At 35.9% G+C, this 25430-nt stretch overlaps 1 protein-coding gene across 1 annotated transcript; it reads right to left on the bottom strand.

Moving 5' to 3' along the window:
• Positions 1-25430, bottom strand: LOC149815834 (protein EARLY FLOWERING 5-like). The gene is made up of 9 exons (XM_089989787.1): positions 25227-25430; positions 10690-10783; positions 7270-7355; positions 3752-3801; positions 3593-3656; positions 3423-3504; positions 2942-3342; positions 1637-2146; positions 1-500 (listed from the first exon to the last, which is right to left on the bottom strand). Exons 1-9 carry the CDS (start codon positions 25305-25307, stop codon positions 282-284), a joined length of 1587 nt encoding a protein of 528 aa, XP_089845913.1. The 5' UTR covers positions 25308-25430; the 3' UTR covers positions 1-281.

Here is a 25430-nt window from a genome sequence, read left to right as displayed (position 1 = left end):
AGGTCTAAAACTCCATTAGTAAATATAGTCATTTTGTTCTTGAATTATTTGCCAGTTGTTGACATTAAGATTGTATCAAGAAATCCTTGTGTTGGAATCAAGCAGTAAAGCCAGATTGCCGAATGAAGTACCAGCTAACATCATCCTTTACCCCAGGCTACAAAATGCCTGGGGCAGGGTGAACAACCTTTTACAAAGGGCTGGCCCTACAAACTGAGTTTCAATTAGCGCAGAATCAAACATGAGATGATTATACCATATACATGACACAGCCTAAATACCTAACTGTCAAGGGCACCCAGTGCCTTCATGTCTTCTAAGAATGCCATGTAGGAGTCATCAATGCTCTGCACTTTAGGCCCAGCCTTGCCAGACTGAACTTGGACTGATGACTCAGTCTTTGCAGGTGCTAACAATGGGCTTGGGGTCGCTGAAAGGCCAACTGCTTTTGGTTTTGGTTTCTGGATGCTCTCCCTCCTCACTCGAACCGAAGCTGGAACCTACATAGTTTGCAATAAAGTTATAAACATATATAAGTACAGTATAAACACTTTGATCTTACAGGTTTTTAATGTTTCTGAAGAGTGAAGAGAAAAACTAATGCTTGATTAACGTGTTCATGCAGACTTATTGATCTGTGTACCAGGTCAAATCTGATAGAGACTATTGGAAACTTGGAAAATGATTTTTCATATCACAATGAATCACTTCCCCATGTAACAAGTTTACATCAAACATGGGAGCTATCATCCCAAGTCAAGTTCCCAATGAATCACTTTCACAGGACACCTTCCCCATATGGCTTCAATTACCACAAAAGCAAGGTGGGTCATGAAAATTACCAAAATCAACCTAAACGGATCTATACAGAATAAAACCTTGACTCGGATTTGATATTGGGTCAGATACTTATTCATTGAAATACAATTAATTTTGCACCTAATACATTTAAATTTAGATTTTACCATGAACCATACCTAAATGAATAATATTAGATCCAACCCATTTGGATATGAATCAAATCCGATTCAAAAGATTAGTTGAACCTCCATCTGATTATAGCATAAAACAAACATGACAAACTGAAAACAACTCGATTCATATAGGTCAGAACAAACATAAGAAGCTGATACATAGCTTCACAAAATAAAATGATTCATTTTCATGTGATTTACGTTCATATGTGAAAATTAATTCTTTTTTTACTAACGTGCCCTAAGGATGCTAACATCTTAATTAGCAGTATATGGATATTGAAAACATATTCATTTTTCACACAACGGCACTAAATAGCTTTTGTCAGATCATGCTGGGAGTCTTAAGAAATAAAATTTGCAAAACAATTCACAAGTAAATGTTTAGAATTTAAAACATTACTTAGAGGGACTTGTGGATCTTAGGTAGAAAGGTGGAGTTTGTCTTTTAATTATTCTGAAAAACACGCACACACATGCATGCATGAAGACAATGTATATACACTCAAGAAAGGAGAGAAGGATGGAAGGAAAAACAGAGGCCCAAACCACATTCCAGAATACCATAGCAATCCCACTTATGTGTAACATGCTGTAACCAGATTATCGTAGGGTAGCATGAAATGGAGCCTAATCAGCAAATACAGATTGTGCAACCTTACCATAGCTGTAAGTTCCGGTGTATGTTGTGCAAGAGGCCTTTTCACAACAGTAGACACTGCTGATTTAACATAGGAAGGTTTTGGAGGAACAGGAGGCCTGGCAGAAGAATGATCATCTTCTTGAAAAGGAGGAGGTCCTGCAACCATGAGTGGTGGTCTCAACATAGTAGGTGGGGCAAAAGGCATCTGAGGAAACAGAGGTGGTCCCGGTGGCATCATTCCAGGAACAGCAGCTCGAATAGGTAGTGGAGGAGAAGGCAAGGTTGGCCTCAAATCTGGTGGTGGTGGTGGTGGGAAGCGCGACACACCAGGTGGCAAAACATCAGTTTGCATGGGATGGAGTAGAGGCGGGCGTGGTGGAGGTGGTGGAAGCTTCCTAGAAACATCTTTTACTCCAGCAACATTGGCTTCAGAACCAGGGGTTGCCCCTAATGTTTGAGGTTTTGCGACTGTTGGTGGCAATCCAGGCGGTGGAGGTGGGGGTGGAGGTGGAGGAAGTACAGCTGCAGCCTGCAATAGTGAAAGCCACTATGAGATGACCATACAACAACATGTTCCAAAAACAATGAGCACTTCATATTGAAATGCTCTAAAGAGAAATTTACGAAAATTTCTAAAAAACATACTTTATGAAAGATGAACAGAACCATGAACGCTGCTACAAGATTACCCAGTATGACTCCAGTGAATTGATTTATTTGAATTCATCTCTACCTTTCACACAATTGGGTGAAATTCAAGTAGTGAGACATAGCAGCAAAAATATAAGACCAAAAAGCTATTAATACAAGACAGAAATCCCAAACAAGTAGATCTTCCAACACAACTAAAATTCTTTTCCTATTTGGAGGAAATCCACAACCAACCTAGTGACAACAGAAGACTTGCTGTAAACGCCAGTTAACAAAGACTGCAACATGGATATCAAAAACTTAAAAAATGCATAAAATAAAACTAAAGGCAAGGATAGCAGCTTTGAGTAGCACAGGTATAACAAGAGAAGCCTGTATGTTTAGCAGGACAAAGTACAACAAATCCCCAAAGGATTCCTGAAAAGAACTATACTAAAATATCAGAAGTTAATATAAAAACAAGTTGAAGAAAATGAGAGGGATTACATGAAAAATACCAGGTTGACATGGTAAAAGGAAAAAAAATGATATCACATAAAAATGAAATCACAAAGTGTGATGTCACAAAAATGACAATCATGTGAACATTGTACATATGAAAAAGTGCCACATAGAATTTCTTATAACTGCACAAAAATAACAAAACATGGTCTTATATGAAACACAGACTGACCCGATCAGACTCTTTGGCATTTCGGCTATCTGATAGGGCATTTTGATCTTTCCCCTTGACATTTTCTACAGTTCCTGGTGGAGGTGGTTGTGTAGGCCTAGGTGGTGGCGGTGGCGGTAGCATAGTGCGGACAGGAAGCGGATCTTTGGGTGGGGGGCCCGGTGGAGGTGGTGGTGGAGGCAATACTGGACCTGAATCACCAACTGGCTTTGGTGGAGCTGGGGGTAAAGGTAGTGAGTCTGGAAGAGAAGCATCTTCAGTGGGAGCTGCTTCACCAACATTTGGCAATGGAGGTGGTGGTGGAGGTGGAATGGGAGGAACATCCAAAACAGGATCTTCCAACTCGGATTTTGATGTTGATGCTTCTCCACTTGATGAACCTGACAAGGGAATCCTGGGACCTGCAATTGACAAGAAGCATGACGACAAACTCAGCATTTTTGAGAGAGAGATTATGAATGGCAAAAACACCAAAGCATACCGATTGATGATTTGTACATTGGAGGTTTTCCAGGTGGTGGTGCACCAGTAGGATTCAGAGTTGGATGGTAATAAACAGAGTCCTGCACATGAAAATCATAAATATGACCAGACATAATCAGACAAGGCATTGACAAGAAAAAGACTGAGTAAAAGAAAAAGGAGTTATACCTCCGGCTTTGGATGGTTCGCTCGTTCCTCATCAGCAGTTCGTCTCCGAGGAAGACCCAAGTGACTGGGACAGCAACCAAAACACTAACATCAAACGATGAAACGAAGAGAGGAAAAGGATAAAGCCAAAGATCGAAACCAAAATCAATAGTAATTTACCTAAACATAACTGGTGCCTCCCCTTTGTCATGCATTTTTTCTTCATACTCCTGTTGAATTGATCCAAAGGGCAAGATATAAATGCACAAGAAATTCATAAGAGACAAGCAAAATCAAAAGAATATGTACATAAAAGTCACAAAGTTGCAAGGTAGCACTACATACTAAACAGTTAACTAGTAAGCAACTTAATCAAGCTTGGGAAGAAGGTCCAAAAGTTATTTTCAACCAAGAAAATGACACAGATACTTAAATCTTGAAACCACAACAAGACTTGGTATCAACATAATAGACAAGTTGACATACAAGTTAACTTCCAATATGAATAGACAAATCCCCAGAGATAGGTGAAACCAATGGATGATGTTACAGAATTTGAGGCTAAAGATTTAGGAATAAGAAGCAACAGGTCACAGGAAACTTGACAAATTCTAACATACAATGCCCGGAAGCAGAATTAAACTATTAATAAAGTCATCTGATGAAGAAAGGCCTAGTTTCCTGCTGCAAAAGTGCCTCTATATGTATATATGCATGTGCAATATGTGTCCAGGGACATGCTTGTCATTTTGTTTATTTATAGGCTTTTTTTATCTTTTTATTTCTTTCCTTCCTCAGTAATATGTAACTATTTAAGAGGGCATTTTGATTATCTTTAGTTCCTTGTTTTGTTCTCAGGGGGGGCATGGGTTTACCTATGTATACTGGACACTACAGAAATGAATATTAATTTCACCCCACATTATTTCCCTCCCTTTTCAATCCTCCAGCTTGTAAGTGTTGGAACGTGATATGTTTATGTTTTGGACCCAGATCTGTTGGAAGGTGATATAATGTGGATCCAGATCTGGATCCACATTAAGGTTTGCTGTGAAATATGTTTCCTTTGTATTATTTTATCTGTCCAGTTTACCCCTTATCATTCAATAGTTGTATTTTATGGTTTGGGGGTAATATTGTATTTTCTGATGTAACAGAAAGCATATCAATATAATGAGGAAACCCACACATGTCTGAGGTATTGACGATTCTGGGTATTCTGCTGCAGTCCTCTCCTCTCTTTCTCTCTGGCTTTCTCTCCTACCCACGATTCTGGTGGATGATCTCGTTCTAACATGGTATTGGTTGACTATCAAGGTGAGTCCAAGATCTTGTCTTTCGATCTTCTATTCTTGATCACTTTTCTATCTCAAATCAATATCCTTCATCTGATTTCTCTTTGTTTAGAAACCCAGACTTCTATCCATTCAGAAACTCAGATTCACTATTTTATTCAATATCTTTCATCTGATTTCTAAATATTCAGAAATCCAGAAAATATTTTCCTGAATCCTGAAATCTTTATCCATTCGATTCCTCTTTGTTTTATCTCTTTTTGTTTTCATGTGAATTGCAAACCCAGACTCACGTGAATTGCAAAATCCTTCTCCCTTCATCTCTTCCAGGTTTCTCACTTGAGACCTGTTTTCACGTGAATCTCAGAATCCATATCTTTCTACAGCATATTTCAAGTGATTTTCTTTTTCAAGAAATTCTTTTATTTCAGATCTGATAAGTTATCTGATATGGTTATGAAGATTGACCCTTTTTGAGATTTAATTTCTGGTTATCTGTTTTCTGCAAAAAAAACAGACCAGATTGTTGTTAATAGTCGATCTTATCACTGTTTCTTGGATCGTTGTCTTTATCTTGATATGGACACCTCTACTTCTATTTCTGTTAATTTCTTGAATCAACTCGTATCCGAAAAACTTAATCATTCCAATTTCCTCGCCTGGAAGAGACAGATTATTCTTTTCATTCGCAGCCAAGGTCTTTCGGGTCATTTAGATGGATCAATCTAGGTTCCACCAGAATTTATTGTGCATGAAAAGAATGTTGGAAAAGAGGCTGTTGAGATTACCCATGTGCAGAATCCAGATTTTATCTCTTGGATGAAGTGAGACCAGGTACTTGTGGCATATATTACATCTACACTGTCCCAGGAAGTTTTAATTAGTATCCCTGATGACTGCACGACTATAGAACTTTGGAGTAAGTTGGTTCAAACATTTTCACAAGTTTCAGAAGCAAAAGTCATATTTTTAAACAAAGAATTTCAAAATCTTAAGAAGGGTTCCATGTCCATAATGGAATACCTAAATAAGATGAAGCAAATCACTGACCAACTCGCTATGGTTGGTTATGAAGTTCCAGAAAAGGATAAAGTGCAACAAGCACTTAATGGATTAGTAGGGAGCTCATCTTCATAATACATATCCTCTCAGGGCTCCACATACCCCATTTTTGCCTCATTCATCCTTCTTTCTTATCTTTTTCCTCTCAGATCATCAAATAATTGTTGGCATTGTCATTTTTCGGCATCCGGCAATTTCCTTGACATGCATGCATACACATTATGTTGTGTCCCGACTAAATGATGCTTCAACCGAGAGATACCACCCGAAAAACCATTTTGCCAATAGTTGCATTTGATTTTTAATCGGTTTTCACTCATTACTTGAGTGCACCATTGTCATGCCGGATCTTGTAATGTCACCCCAAAAAACATTCAATAAGAAGTAAAGAATAGAGATTTTTTACCTTAACCTACTTCCTTGAGTGGAAAAATGAGTGAAAATGCACTCTCACTTGATAAAATAGCAAAATCCCTCTCCCTTGCACACGAATCGACCCCCAAATCAATCTCACAGAACCTAAGGTGTGTGGGTTCCCTTCTAACAACCTCTAGATGTATGGAGAACTCGGCCCTCAAGAGGCCTTTTAAACCCAAAATGAAAAAAATCGACTTTCGAGTCTTTTTAAGTGCGTCAGACTTGTATCGTACGATACGGGTCAATACACGGGTGTATCATATCGTAAACCCCAAAAGTAATGATACATATCATACAATATCATATGATACAAACAACCTTGAGAGAAAGCAAAAACGAGAGAGATAACCTACCTTCGCTCCTCTTTTTCTTCTTGCTGCATCAGAAGAGAGAGAGAGAGAGAGAGAGAGAGAGAGAGAGAATGGTGAAGGATTACACCCTTCCCCTTTTATAAGGTAGGTTTCGATATGGATCTTAATATAGATCCATATCTGAAGTCTAAACCTTTTTTCTGTATATATATATATATATATATATATATATATATATATATATATATATATATATATATATATATATATATATATAGTTGTGTCCCCATATCCGTACCCATTTGACATAGTATATCATGCACTTTTTGAAAATTTGCCTAATTATTATAGTGGTGGCAACTAAAGATTTGTTAGGGTAAAGTTTTACGTGAACATATAAGAATCACCAGAAGTGGTAAGCGTCAACAAAGCTAAAGAATGTCATATAGAAATTACACATGCCCCCCCCCCTCCTCCAAAAAATAGCATGGCCTATTTAATAAGCTCACAATCCAAGAAAGGTCTATAATCCAAATTAAGAAAGAAAAGAAACAAATACAAGAAATAGGCAAACAATAACTGTGATGAATGAAATTAAAATGACCAGACCAACCTTTCTTTTTTTCAGTACAAGCTTAAGTGTATCTTCAAGTTGTCTCTTTTTGTGCTTTCTTGCCTTGTCAAGAGCACCATCAGCCTCTGCACCAACAGCTTATGCATGTTAAAATTTCTGAAGAGAAAATGAAAGTCTGCACAGAACTTCAGTAGCAAGTGACAGCAAAAATTGATAAAAGCTTCTCATACGAAGAGAACAACAATGACTGGATTTAAGGGCAGCTGAAGTGGGAGATTGATAAGTGAACATGTTTCTTAGAAACACCAAATTGAAAAAGGGATTGGAACATAGCATGTTTAAAATAAAACTTGATACAAATATTGCATAAAGAGATAGAAAGAACAGTGGTTGCAGTTCCCCCATTCTTAGTGCATGGGATGCAAGGAGAAAAGGTTAGTTAAAAGTTAAAATACTCGACAAAATAGGCGACCTTTTCTGAAAATGTATTTGTTTATGACTCCAGCATCTTACCTTAGAGCTATTTCAGATACATTCATTTCAAGGATTAGCCTTGAAATGACTCAAAATTGGAGTGGAATATAAAAAAAGTATGATGCTTCTCCACCTAAATGTGTATCTGATGCAGCGATGCTCGAAAACATATGCTTACATGGGGTGTTTCATTTAAAGTATGTCATGGCCTCTAAGATTGCCCAGAATAGAAAAGAGATGAAAATTTCATGGATAAGATATAACTACTCCCAATACTCCAACTCTATGGTGGTCTCGGAGTCACTTGATGCTGGCAGTATGGGGCCTATGCGCACTGAAGACTTAAGTTTAATGAATGAGGGCATGATAGCTCAATTTTGGGGGACGCAATGTTGATTGCTACCTACCATGCTAATAGAATGACTTCAAGTATTCTGGAAGGGAAATCTCCTTTTAAATTTTTAGGTCCTAACTCAACTATGTTCCACGTTAGTGTGTATCCTTTTCCAACATTCATAGAGTAACTAGGGACAAGTTGGACCTTAAAACTACTAAGTGCATCTATGTTGGATATCCTACAACTCAAAGGTTTATGTTGGCATGATTACATAGCCACGAGAAAGATGGTACATAAAGAGAATTTGAAAACATCTCTAAATCCCAAGAATAAAAGGGAGTGAGAAATGGAGAATGAAATATTTTTAGATTTACCATACCATCTAGTCGCCCTTGATGATCCTCACCCTCCGTCCATTAATGAGGAACACAAGGAGCTAAAGATGCAAACACATGGAAAGAGGAATGCTGTCATGTCTCACAATTCTATGTACACAAATGACGGCTTATCAAAGTCAGACAATCCTGAAGCTCAAGTGAAATAAACAACCAAAACAAGATAATGATAGTTCCATATTGATTGCCATGAGGGAAAAAGTATTTGTACCACATACATTATGTCATTTTATTTTATATCAATCTATGTCAAAAGTCTTACAAGCCGTTCCTTGCTAACTGTGACCCAATTCCAATTTATAAGTGTATAGAAGAGGCACTAAATAATCCAAGCAGAGAGAAGCAATGGAAAATGAGGTAGCAACCCTGAAGAAAAATGAGATGTGGCAAGTTGCAACTCTGTTTCCTAATAGGAAAGTGATTGGCTGCAAGAAATACAGCCAAATGGATCTATTTGAAAAATACAAAGCAAAGCTAGCAATAAGGCTGGCTAGACTCAGACTTATGATTGATTGTCAACTCAAGATACCTTTGTTCCTACACCTAAACTCAACCAGATTACAGTGATGCAATCCCTAGCAGTGGACAACTGTTGGACTTTACATCAGCTGGACATAATATTTGTCTTTCTCCATGGATGCTAAAGATGTTTACATGGCACTACCCAAACAGTCAAACAAACAAGGTGTGTAAAATAGAGAAAGTTATATATTGTTGAAGCAATTTCCTAGAGCATGGTTCAAAAAGTTCAACACTATATGTTTCTAATCTCTGTTGGAGAAAACTGGAATTTTAGGGTGTAAAGCAGTGGATACACCTACTAAGCAGAGCAAAGGAGAGCTAGTTGAAGATTTTGGTAGATATTGATAATGAGTTGAAAATTTTATTAAATCATTACTAGATCTGATATCTCCTGCATTGTGTAAGTAAAGATTATTATTTTTACTAGAACTGTATATACAGTAACAGTCAGTCATTAAACAATAAATAATAAATTTCACAAAAATATGGCATTTCATGAAAGATCTAAATAGATTGACATAGATTGTCACTTGTACATAAGATTTCAAAAAAAAAATCACAACTCCCTAAGTCCAGAAATTATTTAGATGACACAACCAAGGCAGTTGGAGATTAACACTTGAGATTTTCAACAAGTTGGGGATGCTAGATGCACTTGCCCCAATTTGAAAAGGGAGAGTTAAGAGAGTTGGGTCTATTTTTTGTCCAGTCCATGGTTGACCTCTCTATGGAGGTTTGACAAAGGGGTTTAGGAACTGTTGTCTTTCTGTAACATCTAAAGGGTATTTCAATCAATCATATGATTCAAGTAGAAGTAGGGTATCATGCCCTAGTGTAGAACATAATCCCTACCCTTTTCTTTCCTCTTCTTTTGTCGTTTTGCATCATCTAAAGGGTAAATTCAATCAATATCATCTCCATCCAATGTTGACATAACCCATCCATGTTATCTAAACACTCCTATGGGTCCAGAGTACTAGTATTTAATCATGTCCGATACTGACACCAAAACACACCCCTTGACATGGTTCTGACATGGCTATTTCAAATTTCAAGGTGTCTGACACTGTTGGACATGCTGAACACTGTTGGCCAAGTGTTACACACTCCACGTGTAGTCTAGGGAAACAAACAACCCAAGAATGTTACATTATAAATGACTTTTTCCTTTTCCTTTTCCAAGCATCTGTTATATCATGAACAGTGTTGATCTCTAGACCAAAAAATACTCGAGTTTAATTTTCTAATTTTCCTAGTCATGCAATCACATTTTCTTATTCTTCCCTTCTCTTGCTTCTCAGAATGGCTTCCTCTCCTCCTCTCGTTGCTCATCTATTCTCTCCATTTTCTTTTATATATCCCACATGTCTGCAACACTTTGTATTCATGTCCAACACCGATGCTCTTAACAGTATCCAAATAATAGATAATAATGCAATTATTAAGACATAATGTTAGCTGATTAAATGGTGATGCATCAATTACTGGAAAAATCATAAAATTACCAGAAGGTTGCAACTGTAAAAAGATAAAAGGCAAAAGATTATGCTCCTAGAAAATATATCAAACACTACATCAGTAGCAGGTCATCAAAATCAATTAGAGACAAGAAAGTTTTTAAATAATAAGCATGCTTACAGACAGCATGTTGCATAAATACCAGCACAGCAAATTTTAGGATGGAGGAGACTCAAATTATATAAAAGAATGTAGAAAGGCAGAAACACGCACTCATCATCTCTAGCTTCTCAATTTGATCCCTTATGGTCTCAGGATCCTTCTTAAGAATTCCCACTTCTCGCACTTTTTTCCTTTCCTTCTTATTCTGTAGTAAGCAGCCAACAAGAACAAAAACAATTATAAATCATGAAAGGACAAAAATCACTTTATAAACAAAACAACATGGAACACTGTAATATAGAAATGCATAAAAAAATATTTGGGCATATCACACACAAAGATTCATCGACACTGTGGCTAGAAAAACAATTAAATACAGAAAATTGAAACATACAAAACTCATTAATGTCTAGCAAACCGGATTCATGCTTACTAAAATCAATAGTGACACCATTACCTTTACTAAGTTTTGCACTGTTGGGTAGCTTAGAAACAGATCCATGCACCAGAATAAGTATATAGTCCAAAAGAATTAGTGTTGTTCAAATTCTCTAGATACTGACTAGATCAGCATAAATCATTTATCATCTTCAAAAAATGGCATGTCAAACAAAAGAACATAGGGCACCGCCATATTTTGAGCACTAAACATGATGCTTAATAGGAATCACATAAGGATTTATGTGACAGTTTATTTAGTTTATTTTCCGTCATATAACTAAGACTTAATTTGGGATGAAGGCGTTGTTGTTGTTGTTGTTGATATAACTAAGACTTAAAATTCTCACCGTATTGATCAAATACGATAAGAACTTTGTAACAAGAACGTGCTTTAGGATTTGCAACAAGTTACTTACTCTTTTCAGACTTACGAGATAAAATGCTTACCAGATTGACACAATGTGATAAGAACTTGGTAACAAGAACATGCTATGCAACCATATTAACACAATAAATATGCATAATGGAACAATCAGTAGGGCTGGTAAATGAGCCGAATAAACCAAGCTGGATGTTCAATCTTGGCTTGTGCTTGTCACAAGTAGAAGCCAAGTGCAACCATATGACAATCTCAATTTAAACTGGCTTAGCTCACTTTATATATATATATATATGTGTGTGTGTGTGTGTGTACAGGGTAATACATCCGTGCTAAATATGACATGGTGCAAAATGAATCATTTTATTGGATTTCCGGTGTTCTTTCAGAATACTGATGGTACAGATGTGTACAGCATAATTGATTTAATAGAAATAGACACTTGGATCATGCATTTTGGATGGAAAAAATGGTATTTGGAGCCTTGAAAATTTATGAAAATTGTAGGTAGTTGATTTTTGAAACCTTATAAAAACTTATCCATGCATTGGAATTAAATGCTCCAAGAACTGATTCCTACAAAAACATGCATATAGATCACATCTGTACGGTCAGAATTTTGAAAAAAGCCCAAAAATCCAATAGCATGCTTCATTTAGCACAGTGCCCATTTAGTGGGGATGTATTACCCTAAGTATGTATATATGTGTAATAAAATGAGCGGAAGATAAATACAAGCCTACTAATGGCAAACAAAAAGCACAATTTAATGTGCACAATCACAAGTCCACTAGGGACAATACAAAGAGCCTACAAGGGCTTTACAACAAACATAAAAAATATGGGATTTTATTCATAATATGCTTAGCAAAAGTATTGAAGAATGAAGTGGGACAAACACCCCTATATATACACACATACAAGAGAGAGGCCATTGATGAGCTCCCAATAGAGTCATTGGGAGCTCCCAACAGTCATATTTATGACTGTTGGGGAGCCCCCAACGACTCTATGGTCAAATGACCATAAAGCCCATGCTCTATTTAATAAAATAAAAAAAGATAAAAAAATAAAAAATAAAAAATTTGTTCTTAATGAACAGTGCCTATTACAAGTGAAAAAAGACCAAACTGCCCCTGACTATCAAAACAAATACTATATATATATATATATATATATATATATATATATATATATATATATATATATATATATGCTATTTTAACACCCCCCTCAAACTTAAGGTGTAAACACCGAAGGTTTGTTGAGAAAAAACAAAAAACGGTGAGAAACAAGAGTCTTGGTAAAGAAATCTACACGCTGAAATTCTGATGTGACATGACAACTCAATAGTTTCTCTCAAGAATTCATCGTAGATATAATGACAGTAAATCTCAATGGGTTTGGTGCACTCATGAAAGGTATGGTTACTGGCAATGTAAATTGTACTTTTATTATTGTAACACATCTTCGAAAGTTTGGAGATGACAACCCTCGTATATCTGAGAAGATTTCTTAACCATACAAGCTCCATAGTTGTTGTGGTCATAACTCTATACTCAACTTCAGTAGATGACAGCGAGACATTTTGTTGCTTCTTGCATCTCCATGTAATCAACAAATCGCCTAGAAATAATCAAGTTGAGTTTTTATCATTGGGATTTTCTTCCCAATTTGCATTAGTATAAGCAAGTAAATCTAAAGATGATCATTAGAATAAAAAAAGTCCTTTAGTTATGGTATTTTTAAGATATCTGACAATCCTTAATACAACAAATTAACTAACAGAATGAACTACATGAGCTATATGTGATAGACAAGTAAGTGCGTGACTCAATCAACTGTCTATAAGGTGTAGGATCTTTAAGAAGTGTTTCATCTTCAAGTCTTAATTTAACATTCATCACTTCAGGATTCTTCACTTTTTATCATTTAAAAGAACAGATTTAACACAAATATCTGAAACAAGCTTCATTTGAAAAAAAATATACCCTTTGGGAGAGTAAGCAACCTCAATACAACGACAACTACGCCTTCATCCCAAGACAATTGGGGTCGGTGATATGAACCAAAAAAGAAAATCATTCTGGGTCTTCCACATGAATCCTTCTCCTCCAATCATTTCTATCCAATGCCATGTCCTCGGTGAGGTTCAAAGCATTCATATCCTTTCCTATCATCTCCATCCAAGTCTTCTTAGGCCTACCCCAACCTCTTTTAACTAATATATTTTCTGATTTCTCCATCCTTCTAACTGAAGCATCATTAGGCCTTCGCTGAATATGTCCAAACCACCATAAACGATTCTCTCTCATCTTATTTTCAATGGATGCAACACCTACCTTCTTACGTATCTCCTCGTTTCGAATCTTATCTTTTATTGTATTTCCACACATCCATCTAAGCATACGCATCTCAGCTACACTCATTTTTTGAATATGATGTCTCTTGGCAGCTCAACATTCTGTACCATATAGTAAAGCGGGCCTAATTGTCATCCTATAAAACTTTCCCTTCAACCGCAATGGCATTCTACGATCGTATAACACTCCAGTTGCACTTTTCCATTTCATCCACCCAACCTTTATCCTATGATTTACATCTCCATTAATTTCTCCACACTTTTGAATGATAGATCACAAATATTTGAAACAGTCATCCACCGGTATTTCTTGCTCACCAAACTTCACTACACTCTCATCACTACTTTGTTGTGACATTCCATATATTCTGTCTTACTCTTACTCAACTTAAAACTTCTTGCTTCCAATGTCTGTCTCCATAATTCTAATTTAGCATTAACCCCAGCTCTAGACTCATCAATCAAAACAATATCATCAGCAAACAACATACACCACGACACATTTTCTTGAATTGATCTTGTAAGTTCATCCATCACTATAGCAAATAGGAAAGGGCTTAATGCAGATCCTTGATGTAACTCAACCGTTATAGGAAAATTGGTTGTCACCCCTCCACAAGTGCGGACATTGGTTACTACTCCTTCGTACATATCTTTAATTATACTAATGTACTTGAGAGAAACACCTTTCTTCATCATTGTCCACCAAAAAACATCCCTAGGTATTCTATCTTATACAACAAACAACAACAACAACTACGCCTTCATCCCAAAACAATTGGGGTCGGCGATATGAACCAAAAAAAAAATCATTTTGGGTCTTCCACATGAATCCTTCTCCTCCAATCATTTCTATCCAATGCCATGTCCTCGGTGAGGTTCAAAGCATTCATATCCTTTCCTATCACCTCCATCCATGTCTTCCTAGGCCTACCCCGACCTCTTTTAACTAATATATTTTCCCATTTCTCCATCCTTCTAACTTGAGCATCATTAGGCCTTCGCCGAATATGTCCAAACCACCGTAAACTATTCTCTCTCATCTTATTTTCAATGGGTGCAACGCCTACCTTCTTACGTATCTCCTCGTTCTGAATCTTATCTTTTATTGTATTTCCACACATCCATCTCAGCATACGCATCTCAGCTACACTCATTTTTTGAATATGATGTCTCTTGGCAGCTCAACATTCCGTACCATATAGTAAAGCGGGCCTAATAGTCGTCCTATAAAACTTTCCCTTCAACCGCAATGGCATTCTACGATCGCACAATACTCCAGTTGCACTTTTCCATTTCATCCACCCAACCTTTATCCTATGATTTACATCTCCATCAATTTCTCCATACTGAATGATAGATCCCAAATATTTGAAACAATCATCCACCGGTACTTCTTGCTCACCAGGTACTTTATCTTATGCCTTCCCCAAATCAATAAAAACCATATGCAAATCTTTGTTCCTCTCTCTATATCTCTCAATAAGTTGTCTAAGAAGATGTATAGCTTTCATAGTTGATCTTCCAGGCATAAAACCAAATTAATTCTCCGATATCATGACAACCTTCCTCAACCTATACTCAATCACCCTCTCCCAAAGTTTCATAGTATGACTCATGAGTTTGATACCACGATAGTTTGTGCAATCTTGTATATCACCCTTATTCTTATACAGAGGCACCAAAGTGCTCTCCTTCCCCTCATTAGGCATCTTATTTGTCCACCAAATCTTGTACCTAAAAAATATCTTAAGAATTCCAAATCAGACATATCAAAATTTTCTTTTAAAATATTTTTAACATCACTAGCTCCTTGTTTGTCACTCCTAGTTATAATCATATCATCTATATATAGTAGAAGAATAACAATATTAGTATCTATAATTTTGACAAATATATATAGTAGAAGAATAACAATATTAGTACCTATAATTTTGACAATCAATATAATAAAAACGAAAACCCAAATGAGTCATAACATCACTTAATTTATCATACCAAGCCTTGAGAGCCTGTTTAAGACCATACAGGGTCTTTCTAAGTTAAGGAGTTTTTCCCTTTTCAATATTAAATCCCGACGGAAGATCCATATAAACTTCATTTAATTCTTCATTGAAAAATGCATTTTTTACATCTAATTGATATAAAGGTCATTTTTTAGTAGAGGCAACAACTATGAGGGTCCTAACACTAGTTATCCTAGCTACAGGTGCAAAAGTTTCTTCGTAGTCAACTCAATATTCTTGGGAATAACCTTTGGATACTAACATCGCCTTATATTTCTCCAGAGTTCCATCACTCTTGGTTTTAACTTTTAATACTCATCTACAACCTATGGTTTTCTTTTCTAAAGGAAAAGTAATTATTTTTTATGTCTTGGCTTTCTTAAGGGCATCTAATTCTACTTTTTAGCCTCAATCCAATGAAAAAAAATTAGTTTCATTGTAATGAGATGGTTCATGATAAGAATATAGTGCTATTAAGCAAGCTCTATAGTAAGGGATAAGGAGTTATAAGACACAAACCTATTTGGTGGAATGAAAGCACAATTAGATCTTTTAAGACAAGATTCTTTTATAGGGGAATCATGATCAATTTCTAAGTTGCTATCTAAGGTTTCTTCTTCGGGAGAAGAGTATTTTTCTAATGCATTTTGAGGATTTCTTTGCTCACGCCTAAAACACTTATATCTTTAGTAGGTCTTATATCTTATATATCAATATCTTTAGTAGAACTGTAGAACTGTAGAACTATCACAAGGTTCTACACTTTTATCATTAGAATGATTATCATTAACAACCTCATTATTCAAAGATTCATCACAATTAGAATCATCATTTCTTGGAGAGAGATCAAATAAAAATGTATAGTCTACTGCCTCTTTTTTATTACCTTTATAAAAACCATTTTCATTTTCTAAGAAAGTCACATCTTTAAAGACATAAAGTTTCCTATTTTTTAAATCATAACATCTATATCCCAACTTTCTCCATATCCAATGAAAACATGCTCAATGGCTTTTGGAGATAATTTATCTCTTTTATGTAGGAGTACAAAACATTTACAATAATTTTTTAAAGTTGGGTGTCATCTTAAACAAATTTTCACAAGGAGAAATATTTTGTAAAGATGGTGATGGCATATGATTCAGTAAATAAGTTGAAGTTAGAACGGCTTCGGTCCAAAATGATTTTGGAATATCTTTATAAATAAGAAGGGTCCTAGTGGATTCCACAATATGTCTATGTTTTCTTTCTGCTAGCCCATTTTGTTTAGGAGTTCTAGGACAAGATTTTTTATGGCAAATTTCATTTTGTTTTAAATAATTTTGAAATTCATTGGATAAATATTCTTCACCCAAATCGGATATAAGTATAGAAATGTTGCTTTGAAATTAATTTTTTACTATCATGTAAAATTCTTTAAAGAAAGAAAATACATTTGATTTTAAATTGAGAAAGTAGACCCATACATTATCTAGTAAAATCATCAATAAATGTAACATAATATGAATAACCTCATTTCGATATGACCGGAGAAGGACTCCAAACATCTGAATGCACTAACTCAAAGGGTCTTTTAGAAATGAAAGTTTTATTTGAAAATGAAATATATTTAATTTTGCCAAGTATACAATCTTTGCAGACATTTTTTTCATTACAAATTTTTTTCCTTAAAGGGAAAAAGATACATCTTAGAATAACTAGGATGTCCAAGTCTTTTATGCCAAGTTTCAATATCATTATCTTCGACATAATTATAAAAAGATTTTGAAAGAAGAGAAAAAGAATCCATGAAATAGAAATTTCCCCTCCTATGATCTTGCCCAATCCATTTTCCGGACCAGAGATCCTGCACAAAGCAACCTTGAGATGAAAAAGAGATTTCTCATCCATGGTCGAAAATTTGAGAGATGGAGAAAATATTTAAATTTAACGTAGGAACAACTTTAATTTTTTGAACAAAAAAGTTTTGAGAGTTTTTAGAATCTAAATTTTCAGTACTTCTAATTTTTAAAGATGTTCCATTAGCGGTAGAAGCACAAGATAAATTTGGGTTAGTGCATATATCGAATAAGGCATTCTCATGTGGGGTCATATGAAAGGAAGCTTCCGAATCAAGAATCCATGAGCACTTAACGAGATTAGAAGAAGAAAGAATGGCGACACCCGATGTAAAAGATGAAGATTCGAGTATTTGTTGCAGTGTCACGGTTAGTTGACAAAGAGTGTCTTTTAATTCACCTCCACTTAAAACTTCCTCCTTTGGTGTAGATTCTTCTACGAAAGCCACCTTATTTCTAAACTTTGGACAAACCAGTCTAATATGACTTGGCTCATTACAAAAATGATAGACAACCATTTTTAATCCTACATAGTCGTTCCATGAGCCATGTTGCCTCACAAATTGTGGAGGTTTATATACTCTTACATTGTTGTCGGGCCTAGACACAACCTATGTCACAGGGATTCGGCTAGCAGGGTGCCGCACCCGCATCGACGCGACTCAACGCGGGTGCGGTCAACCCGACCCTGGGTGCGTTGACCGCACCCAGGGTCATTTTTGTCCAATTTTTTTGGATTTTTTTTTTAAAATTTTTTTGCCCTATGAAACAATTTTTTTTTGTCCAAAATTTGTTTTTCATCCCTGTTCTCTTATTAGTAATGAGGTGTGAAACAAAAACAACAGGCTTCTGTGAATGTGGTGAATGACGGTTTCTCGCTTCCAAGGCTTGTTAAAAATGAAGTTCTTGCGATTTTCGCACGCCAGGGCGCACCATCGGACGTTCTCTCGATACCCACAATCCATGTCCATCAAGTTGGGCTTAGTCAAACGGGATAGATACTAAAAGCTAAAAAAGATGATCATTTATTATATGTCAATCTTTTACGCTTGTACGTTGGGCTTGAGTCAGCGTGTACAATATGCTGAAATAATGGCATTGGTGTCGACAAGTTGTTAAGAGTCTGTATCGATGCAAACAAAACTAAATTAACGGGGCCTGATCTGACTACCATAAACCAAGCTCTCCTTTTCCTCGAGAAAATCTATTAGCACTTTACAAAACTATATAAACTTGTAGAAAATATATAAGCAATATAAAACTATTCTAAATTATATAAAAAGAATGTTGTTAACACATTAGAATCACGTAAAAAAAATCCGGATATATATTTCCAAAGTGGGTATTTTTTTTAATATCACATTATTAGTGGCGAAATAATGGCCTATATCACATTAAAATCATGGCATTTTCAAAATTTGATTGCGATATTTGCTCTATGCCATAAATGCTCTGAACCAGATAAGGCTCAAAAGGACTGGATCCACAAGCAGATCAACTAAATACTTGACCGGATCAAAATGAAATTATAAAATCACCATAATTTTTTTAAGATACCTCCATCGAGGTCCAGATTGCTATTATTTTATTTTTCTAGGCCAATAGAAAACCCCTCTATCACTGTCCACACATTGGCAGGCCTCTGGTTGGAAAAAAAACCTGTGCATCCAAGTTATTGGTGGTTTTAGAGATGTCAACAGGTCGGATGTAACCTGATATCTGACCCGAATCTGAATCCAACTAGTGAGACTTCGTAAAAATGGGATTTGGATTTGGTATTAGTCTTGCATTGAATTCTGAATCTGAATCCATTAATTAAAACCCGACCGACTAAGATCAGAATCCGATCAAGTGTGTATATTGGGTTTTAGACTAGTCGGATTCAGATTCAGTTTTATCTTATTTTATCTGACTCAGAATCCGATTATGTTGAATTCAGTTTCTGTCTGACTCCAACCCTAAACTGACCAGTCGACATCCCTAGGTGGTTTTCTTTTGATATTTCTTTCTTCATGTGCTAAATTAGGGCATTCTATTGGGTGTGCTCATGCAAATGCTGACCTGGATATCGGTCAACCCACATAACACGCAAGTCGGGTTTGGGCTATGATTTTTACCGGATATTCTAACTGATGCAGCTGACCCGAGCACTTTTCTCGTATATTTTTATGTAAAAGAATATATTTTAATATCATAAAAATAGTGTGGATCAGTGTAAGGCAGTGTTGTCATTATTGGGACTCGCGCCGGGGGGAGCCCCCGGACCCCCCTTCCTGCAAGGGCAAAAAAAATTAATCAGGCTCCACAACTCATCACTTTCATCTTTGGGGACAACCATATAAGATAAAAAAATGGTAAAAAGTAAGTTGGGCATAAATGTCATGGACCTTAACAGCTACCATACATTCATACATATACACTATACATGATATATATATATATATATACATATATAATTTTTTTTACATTTTTGCCCCTGCCGCACCCCCGCACCCGCACCCATGTGACATAGGACACAACCAACACTTCATCTCCTTTTTTAGCCATGCCAAGATGAGTTTCTTCTTGGCATACTTCGGCAATTGCACCTTCTAAAGTGAAGATGTTCTATGAAGGAGAGAAGATCTTGTTCAAAGTCTGGACATAATTCAAACAAAAAATAGAAAAATGACGCTCTTTCCAATTGTTCCTGCCTAAGTTCCACATCTTCGGTAGCCACCCACTTAGGCTCCAAAAGTGTCAATCCATCCCATACAAGGGATAAAGAACTAAAATAATCACGGACATTCATGTCCCCTTGCTTGGTTCAATTTTTTTCTTAGTTGTTGTTCCATGAGCCATTTTGCCTCCCAAATTGTGGAGGTTTATATGCTCTTACATTGTTGTTAATACATCCAACATTTCATCTCCTTTTTTAGCCATGCCAAAACGAGTTTCTTCTTGGCATACTTCGGCAACTGCATCTTCTAAAAAAAGTGAAGATGTTCTATGAAGGAGAAAAGATCTTACTTGTTCAAACTCCAAACATAATTCATACAAAAATTGGAAAAATTGCTCTTTCCATTTATTCCCGCTTAAGTTTCACATCTTCGGTAGCCACCCACTTAAGCTCCAAAAGTGTCAATTCATCTCATAGAGGGGATAAGGAACTAAAATAATCACGGACATTCATGTCCCCTTGTTTGGTTGTTTAAATTTTTTCTTGCAAGAGCGTCTCCTTCTAGAGCCTTTTTTGACCTCCTTCTAGTTTGGTGAGCTTGAGTTGAGGCTCGAGAATAGTGCTCATTGTTAAGTTGTATATATATATATACATTCTATTTATAATGATGTAATAGGTAATACCCTCTACGAGTATTTTCATCATTTAACAAGTATTGTAATATGAAGTGACCATTAGGGGCACATTAGTACTTTTATTTTATTCTTTTCTTTTTGTCTTTTTATGTGTTTATAGGGACTATTTGGTCAAATACCAAATAGAGTTGTGGGGTTCTTTTTTGACTAATCAAAAATAGGGGCTTTGTCCCCTTCATTCTCTAATGCTTCACTTAAGCATTCATGCTCAAGAGAAATGGGAAAATATATTAGTTAAAAGAGGTCGGGGTAGGCCTAGGAAGACTTGGATAGAGATGATAGGAAAGGATATGAATGCTTTGAACCTCACCGAGGACATGGCATTGGATAGAAATGATTGGAGGAGAAGGATTCATGTGGAAGATCCATAATGATTTTCTTTGTTGGTTCATATCGCCGACCCCAATTGTTTTGGGATGAAAGCGTAGTTGTTGTTGTTGTTGTATGTCTTGTATGCACTTAGTGCTTGTGTAGTGCCTTAGTGCTCTTGGATTGTCCCTTAGTTGGACTTGTGCATGTGCATGTGCACTTTGTGTTTATGATCATATAAGCCCTTAGAGGCCTATGTTTTTATTTTCAGATATTTCATTACACGGTATTAGAGCCAAGAAATATTTTTTGGTATTTTGCTTTTTTTGGTTCTCGGGATTCTTTGGTTAAAGTTCGTGCTTCGTGAAGGATTTGTGATCGTTGTGTGGCTTAGATTCAAGGAAAATCTTGACCCAATATGTATGTTAAACCTTTAGTGTTATTTGAGTTATCTATCTCATGCATTATGCATGAGACAACACTCATTTTTTCTTCTCTTTGAAAAGTTATTTGTTATTTTTTGTTAGAAACTAAAATCACTAAATGCTTTTCAAATTATTGTTGGTTTTATTTTTATTAAATGTTTTATAAGGTTTATAATATTTGCTTGATCTTGTGAAATGATATATGTGTATGCTTCAATGATATCTAGTTTGAATCTTAGGTTTTTTTAAACTCGCTTTTTATAAAATGTATGTATATGATCTAGTAATTTTTTAGAATATGTTGTTGGCATTTAGATGTTTTATTATAGCATTTCATGGAGACAAACGTCAAATCATGATTGATGTATTGAACTTTGTTTTGAAAAAATATCAAATATTTTTAAAATAATTTGAAATATTTATTTTAAAATAGTTTTGTATGTCATTCACAAGTATGATTTTATGAGATTTTGCTTAACTTGTGTTTGATATTTTCTTTTTTCTTTTCTCTTTGATATATTTTTATGCGAAACATAAAATATTTTATGAAGTATTAAAAATTATATGTGGTTAGGATCTTAGTGATCATGGATACCTTGCTATTTTTGAATTTTGAATAAATAATTTTTATATTGATATATGATTCTTGTGCACTTGTGATCGTCTTACATGATGAAAGAGATTATCTATTCGTGCATAAGGTATTGAGCATGAATTCTTATGGGAACCATTCACTTTTATTAATGCCTTTTAAATATGTTCCTTTTTAAAAATTATTAAAAATAATTATGTTATTGGGTGTTTCTCTTGTTGGCCCTTTTGTGATCCTTGTGATTGTGTTATTTTCTTAGTCTCATGGCTCTTTAATGAACATTATCTTACATGTTTTGCTTGAGATTTAGATATTATGATTTTTTGTATACTTAGTTTTAATAAAATATTAATTTGAGAATTATGAGAACCTTCTTTGTATTTGCCCTTTGTTGAGTGTTATAAGTGTTGCCCTCGTGGTTCACTTTAGTAATTATCCATTATTGATTGACATGCTTGTTTGTAATTGAAGACTCTCAATGATGGACATTTTATCTTGTCGTATGATTGCATGTTTTTACTAAAACTTATTTGCATCATGATACCACACGTGTTTTAAGTGTTATGTTTCTATTGCATACTTATAATATTCAACAGAATAATATTTTTTATATTGTGAGGTTTCTTGTGTGGCGCTTTGTGGGTTTTGTGAGAATTTCCTTAGACAACATTTTTTTTATCCACTTAATATTGGTGGACATTTCAGCTCATGATTGAAGGCTCTATAATTGCATTACTTGAGGATCTCCTTGACTTGAATTTTTTTGTCTTATTAGTTCATGTTCCTTGGAATGTGTCTTTCAAGGTTTTTATTATTTGGCTTTGTAAGTCCATCACTCTTCGTTCGATACATCCATTATTATTTGTTTGGCCTTATCGAGGTGAGTTGTATGCACTTCTATGTTGTGGGACCAAAGTTAGTTGTTGAGATGAGTTATGTGAGAACCTATGTCTTCTTGTCAGTATAGATTGCCAAACAACGGTTGATTGACCTCTAGTTTTATGAATGTATTGTATCACTTATTTGTTTCTTGTGCATCTCAATGTTGTGGAGTCAGGGTTAGCCGTTGAGGTGTGCACCTCACGTCATCCTATCAGTCTAGTTTCTCAGAGTTTACGAGTGATGTGTTGTCATTTTCCTTGGGTCTGATTGATGGTTGATTAGCCTCTGAACTCATTGTTGTTGGAAATCTGAGTTACTCATTGGGGTGAGTTGTGTGTACCTCACGTCATCTTGTCAGTATAGGTATTTATCTAACTTGCAGGTGATTGACCTTGGTTTCTATGAGTGTGTTTTACCACTCATTTGTTTGTGTTGTTATTGTTACAATATCGGATGCTTGATATCTTGATTTTCCTGTGATGATAGTTATGTTTTTAAAACCAGGGGCCTATGTTTACATATGGCAGAAGCCGACACTTATTTATAGCCAGCATAAGAGAGAATCATGAGCATTTGTGGAGTTTCTCCACTGGTGGAAATTAGGGATAAAAAAAATAATAAGTAGAGGCAAGAGGGTTATTAAGTTCTCATTTGCTTCAAAATGAAAGAATCACATGAGGAGGAAGGTTTATGATCATCACATGGCTAATAAGGTACAAAAATATAGCTTGAAGGCTGAGCAGCTGCAGCTGCAAGATAACGCTACCAGTCAAAAGAGCTAGGTGCTGCCTATCTGAGAGGTCATTAAATGCCTAGGCAAGAATTAGGCGATGACTAGGCCAAAGGTGATCAATCAATTCCTCTAAATAAAAGGTACATCTTAAAATAAGGTGATGCATAGGCAAGTGGTAGTGAAGACATTTCCTAGGTCGACTACCACACCTAGGCACTCCAACAACGCTAGCATTTAGGATGGGAGCATCTAGACATGATCTTGACAAAATAGTTATTGAAATTGTGCATTGTGCAAGAGAATGAGAGAGCTGAAGTGAGACAATGAGATCAACCATCAGGAAAGTTTACGATTTTCATGCGGTTAGTATTCAGTAACCTACGTATATTCTCTTCCCAATAGAAACCCACAAGTAACGGGACAGAAACTAGAATCTGCTGGAAAATGTCTACGGTACATGGAGAATGTGAGATATAGAGTGAGAAAAAATAATAAAAGGAGGAATAATGCTTGGCACCAAGCATGACTTTGCAAGATGATGTGTGTTTTACAAAAGGAATGGGAGAGATGGAGTGATAAAAAGAACCAAACGTTGGAGGTTTTTCCTACAGCACTACCAAGGACGCATCGGATGGGCTGCAAACTCAGTATTTGTATTCATGTTTCTCACTAATTCTGTGCTTTAATTGTATACTTTTCTACTTTCAGACACTATTTTCCAGACGTCATTGATCTTAAATGAAAACTGTGCATTGAGTTCCCATTGACGTAAAAGTCGCACCAGAAACACTGACAATTGTGCATAATTTTTACAAGTCCGAATTTTGAAGCGATAAAATTAGTCACAGTAGTTTCTCGATAATTATCTTCTCGTGTTTTCCCCTCTCCCTGAGAAATTTTGCTTCATCGATTTGTGAAAAGAACAGCATTTAACCTTATAATCCTATCCAAACTTCAATCTTTCCGATTCAGAAACACGCTATTTGGGGAAACAAAAGACTACATCAGATCAATTCAAGCATGTAACCTACCAAATACCACAGCTTCTCACACAGCACGATCGAATCTAGACCAAACCTAGGGTTCGACAAACAGCAGAAATCGCTCAAACTCGTGAAGAAACCAGATGCGGGCGACAAATAAAAACCTCTTTTTCCCGTACCGATGAAAAAAAATCACATAGGGAATAAAACCCTGGAATCATCGAGAAACGACGGGAACAAACGATGACGTGAAATCCCCATCTCCCAAGTGAAAGAAACAATCAAGCACACGTAGACAAACGGAGGAAAAAATAGGGTTTGAGATTGGCAATGCGAATGCGTACCCTTTTCAATTCCTTTCTCCTGAGCTCCTTCCGATACGCATCGGTAGGATTCATGACCTTCCCTCCCTTTGTCGTCTTCATGATTAACGACGATGGGCGACCTCTCCCCCTTCTTCTTCTTCTTCTTCTTCTTCTTCTTCTTCTCTGTAATGAGGGAAGGCTCCTGTTTCTGCCCTTCAGGCTTCGATGGAACCGACCATTAGA

The sequence above is a fragment of the Nuphar pumila genome, chromosome 15 (genome assembly GCF_984573655.1).
Source record: "Nuphar pumila chromosome 15, dmNupPumi1.hap1.1, whole genome shotgun sequence".
NCBI classification, from domain to species: domain Eukaryota; kingdom Viridiplantae; phylum Streptophyta; class Magnoliopsida; order Nymphaeales; family Nymphaeaceae; genus Nuphar; species Nuphar pumila.
This window is presented reverse-complemented; position numbering and strand designations above follow the sequence as displayed.

Coding starts and splice junctions, on each gene's coding strand:
- LOC149815834 (XM_089989787.1), bottom strand. CDS start 25,307: ATGAAGACGACAAAGGGAGGGAAGGTCATGAATCCTACCGATGCGTAT. Junction 3,657..3,751: donor GAGGCACCAGTTATGTTTAG/GTAAATTACTAT, acceptor TTGCTGTCCCAG/TCACTTGGGTCTTCCTCGGA. Junction 3,505..3,592: donor CGAACCATCCAAAGCCGGAG/GTATAACTCCTT, acceptor TTTCATGTGCAG/GACTCTGTTTATTACCATCC.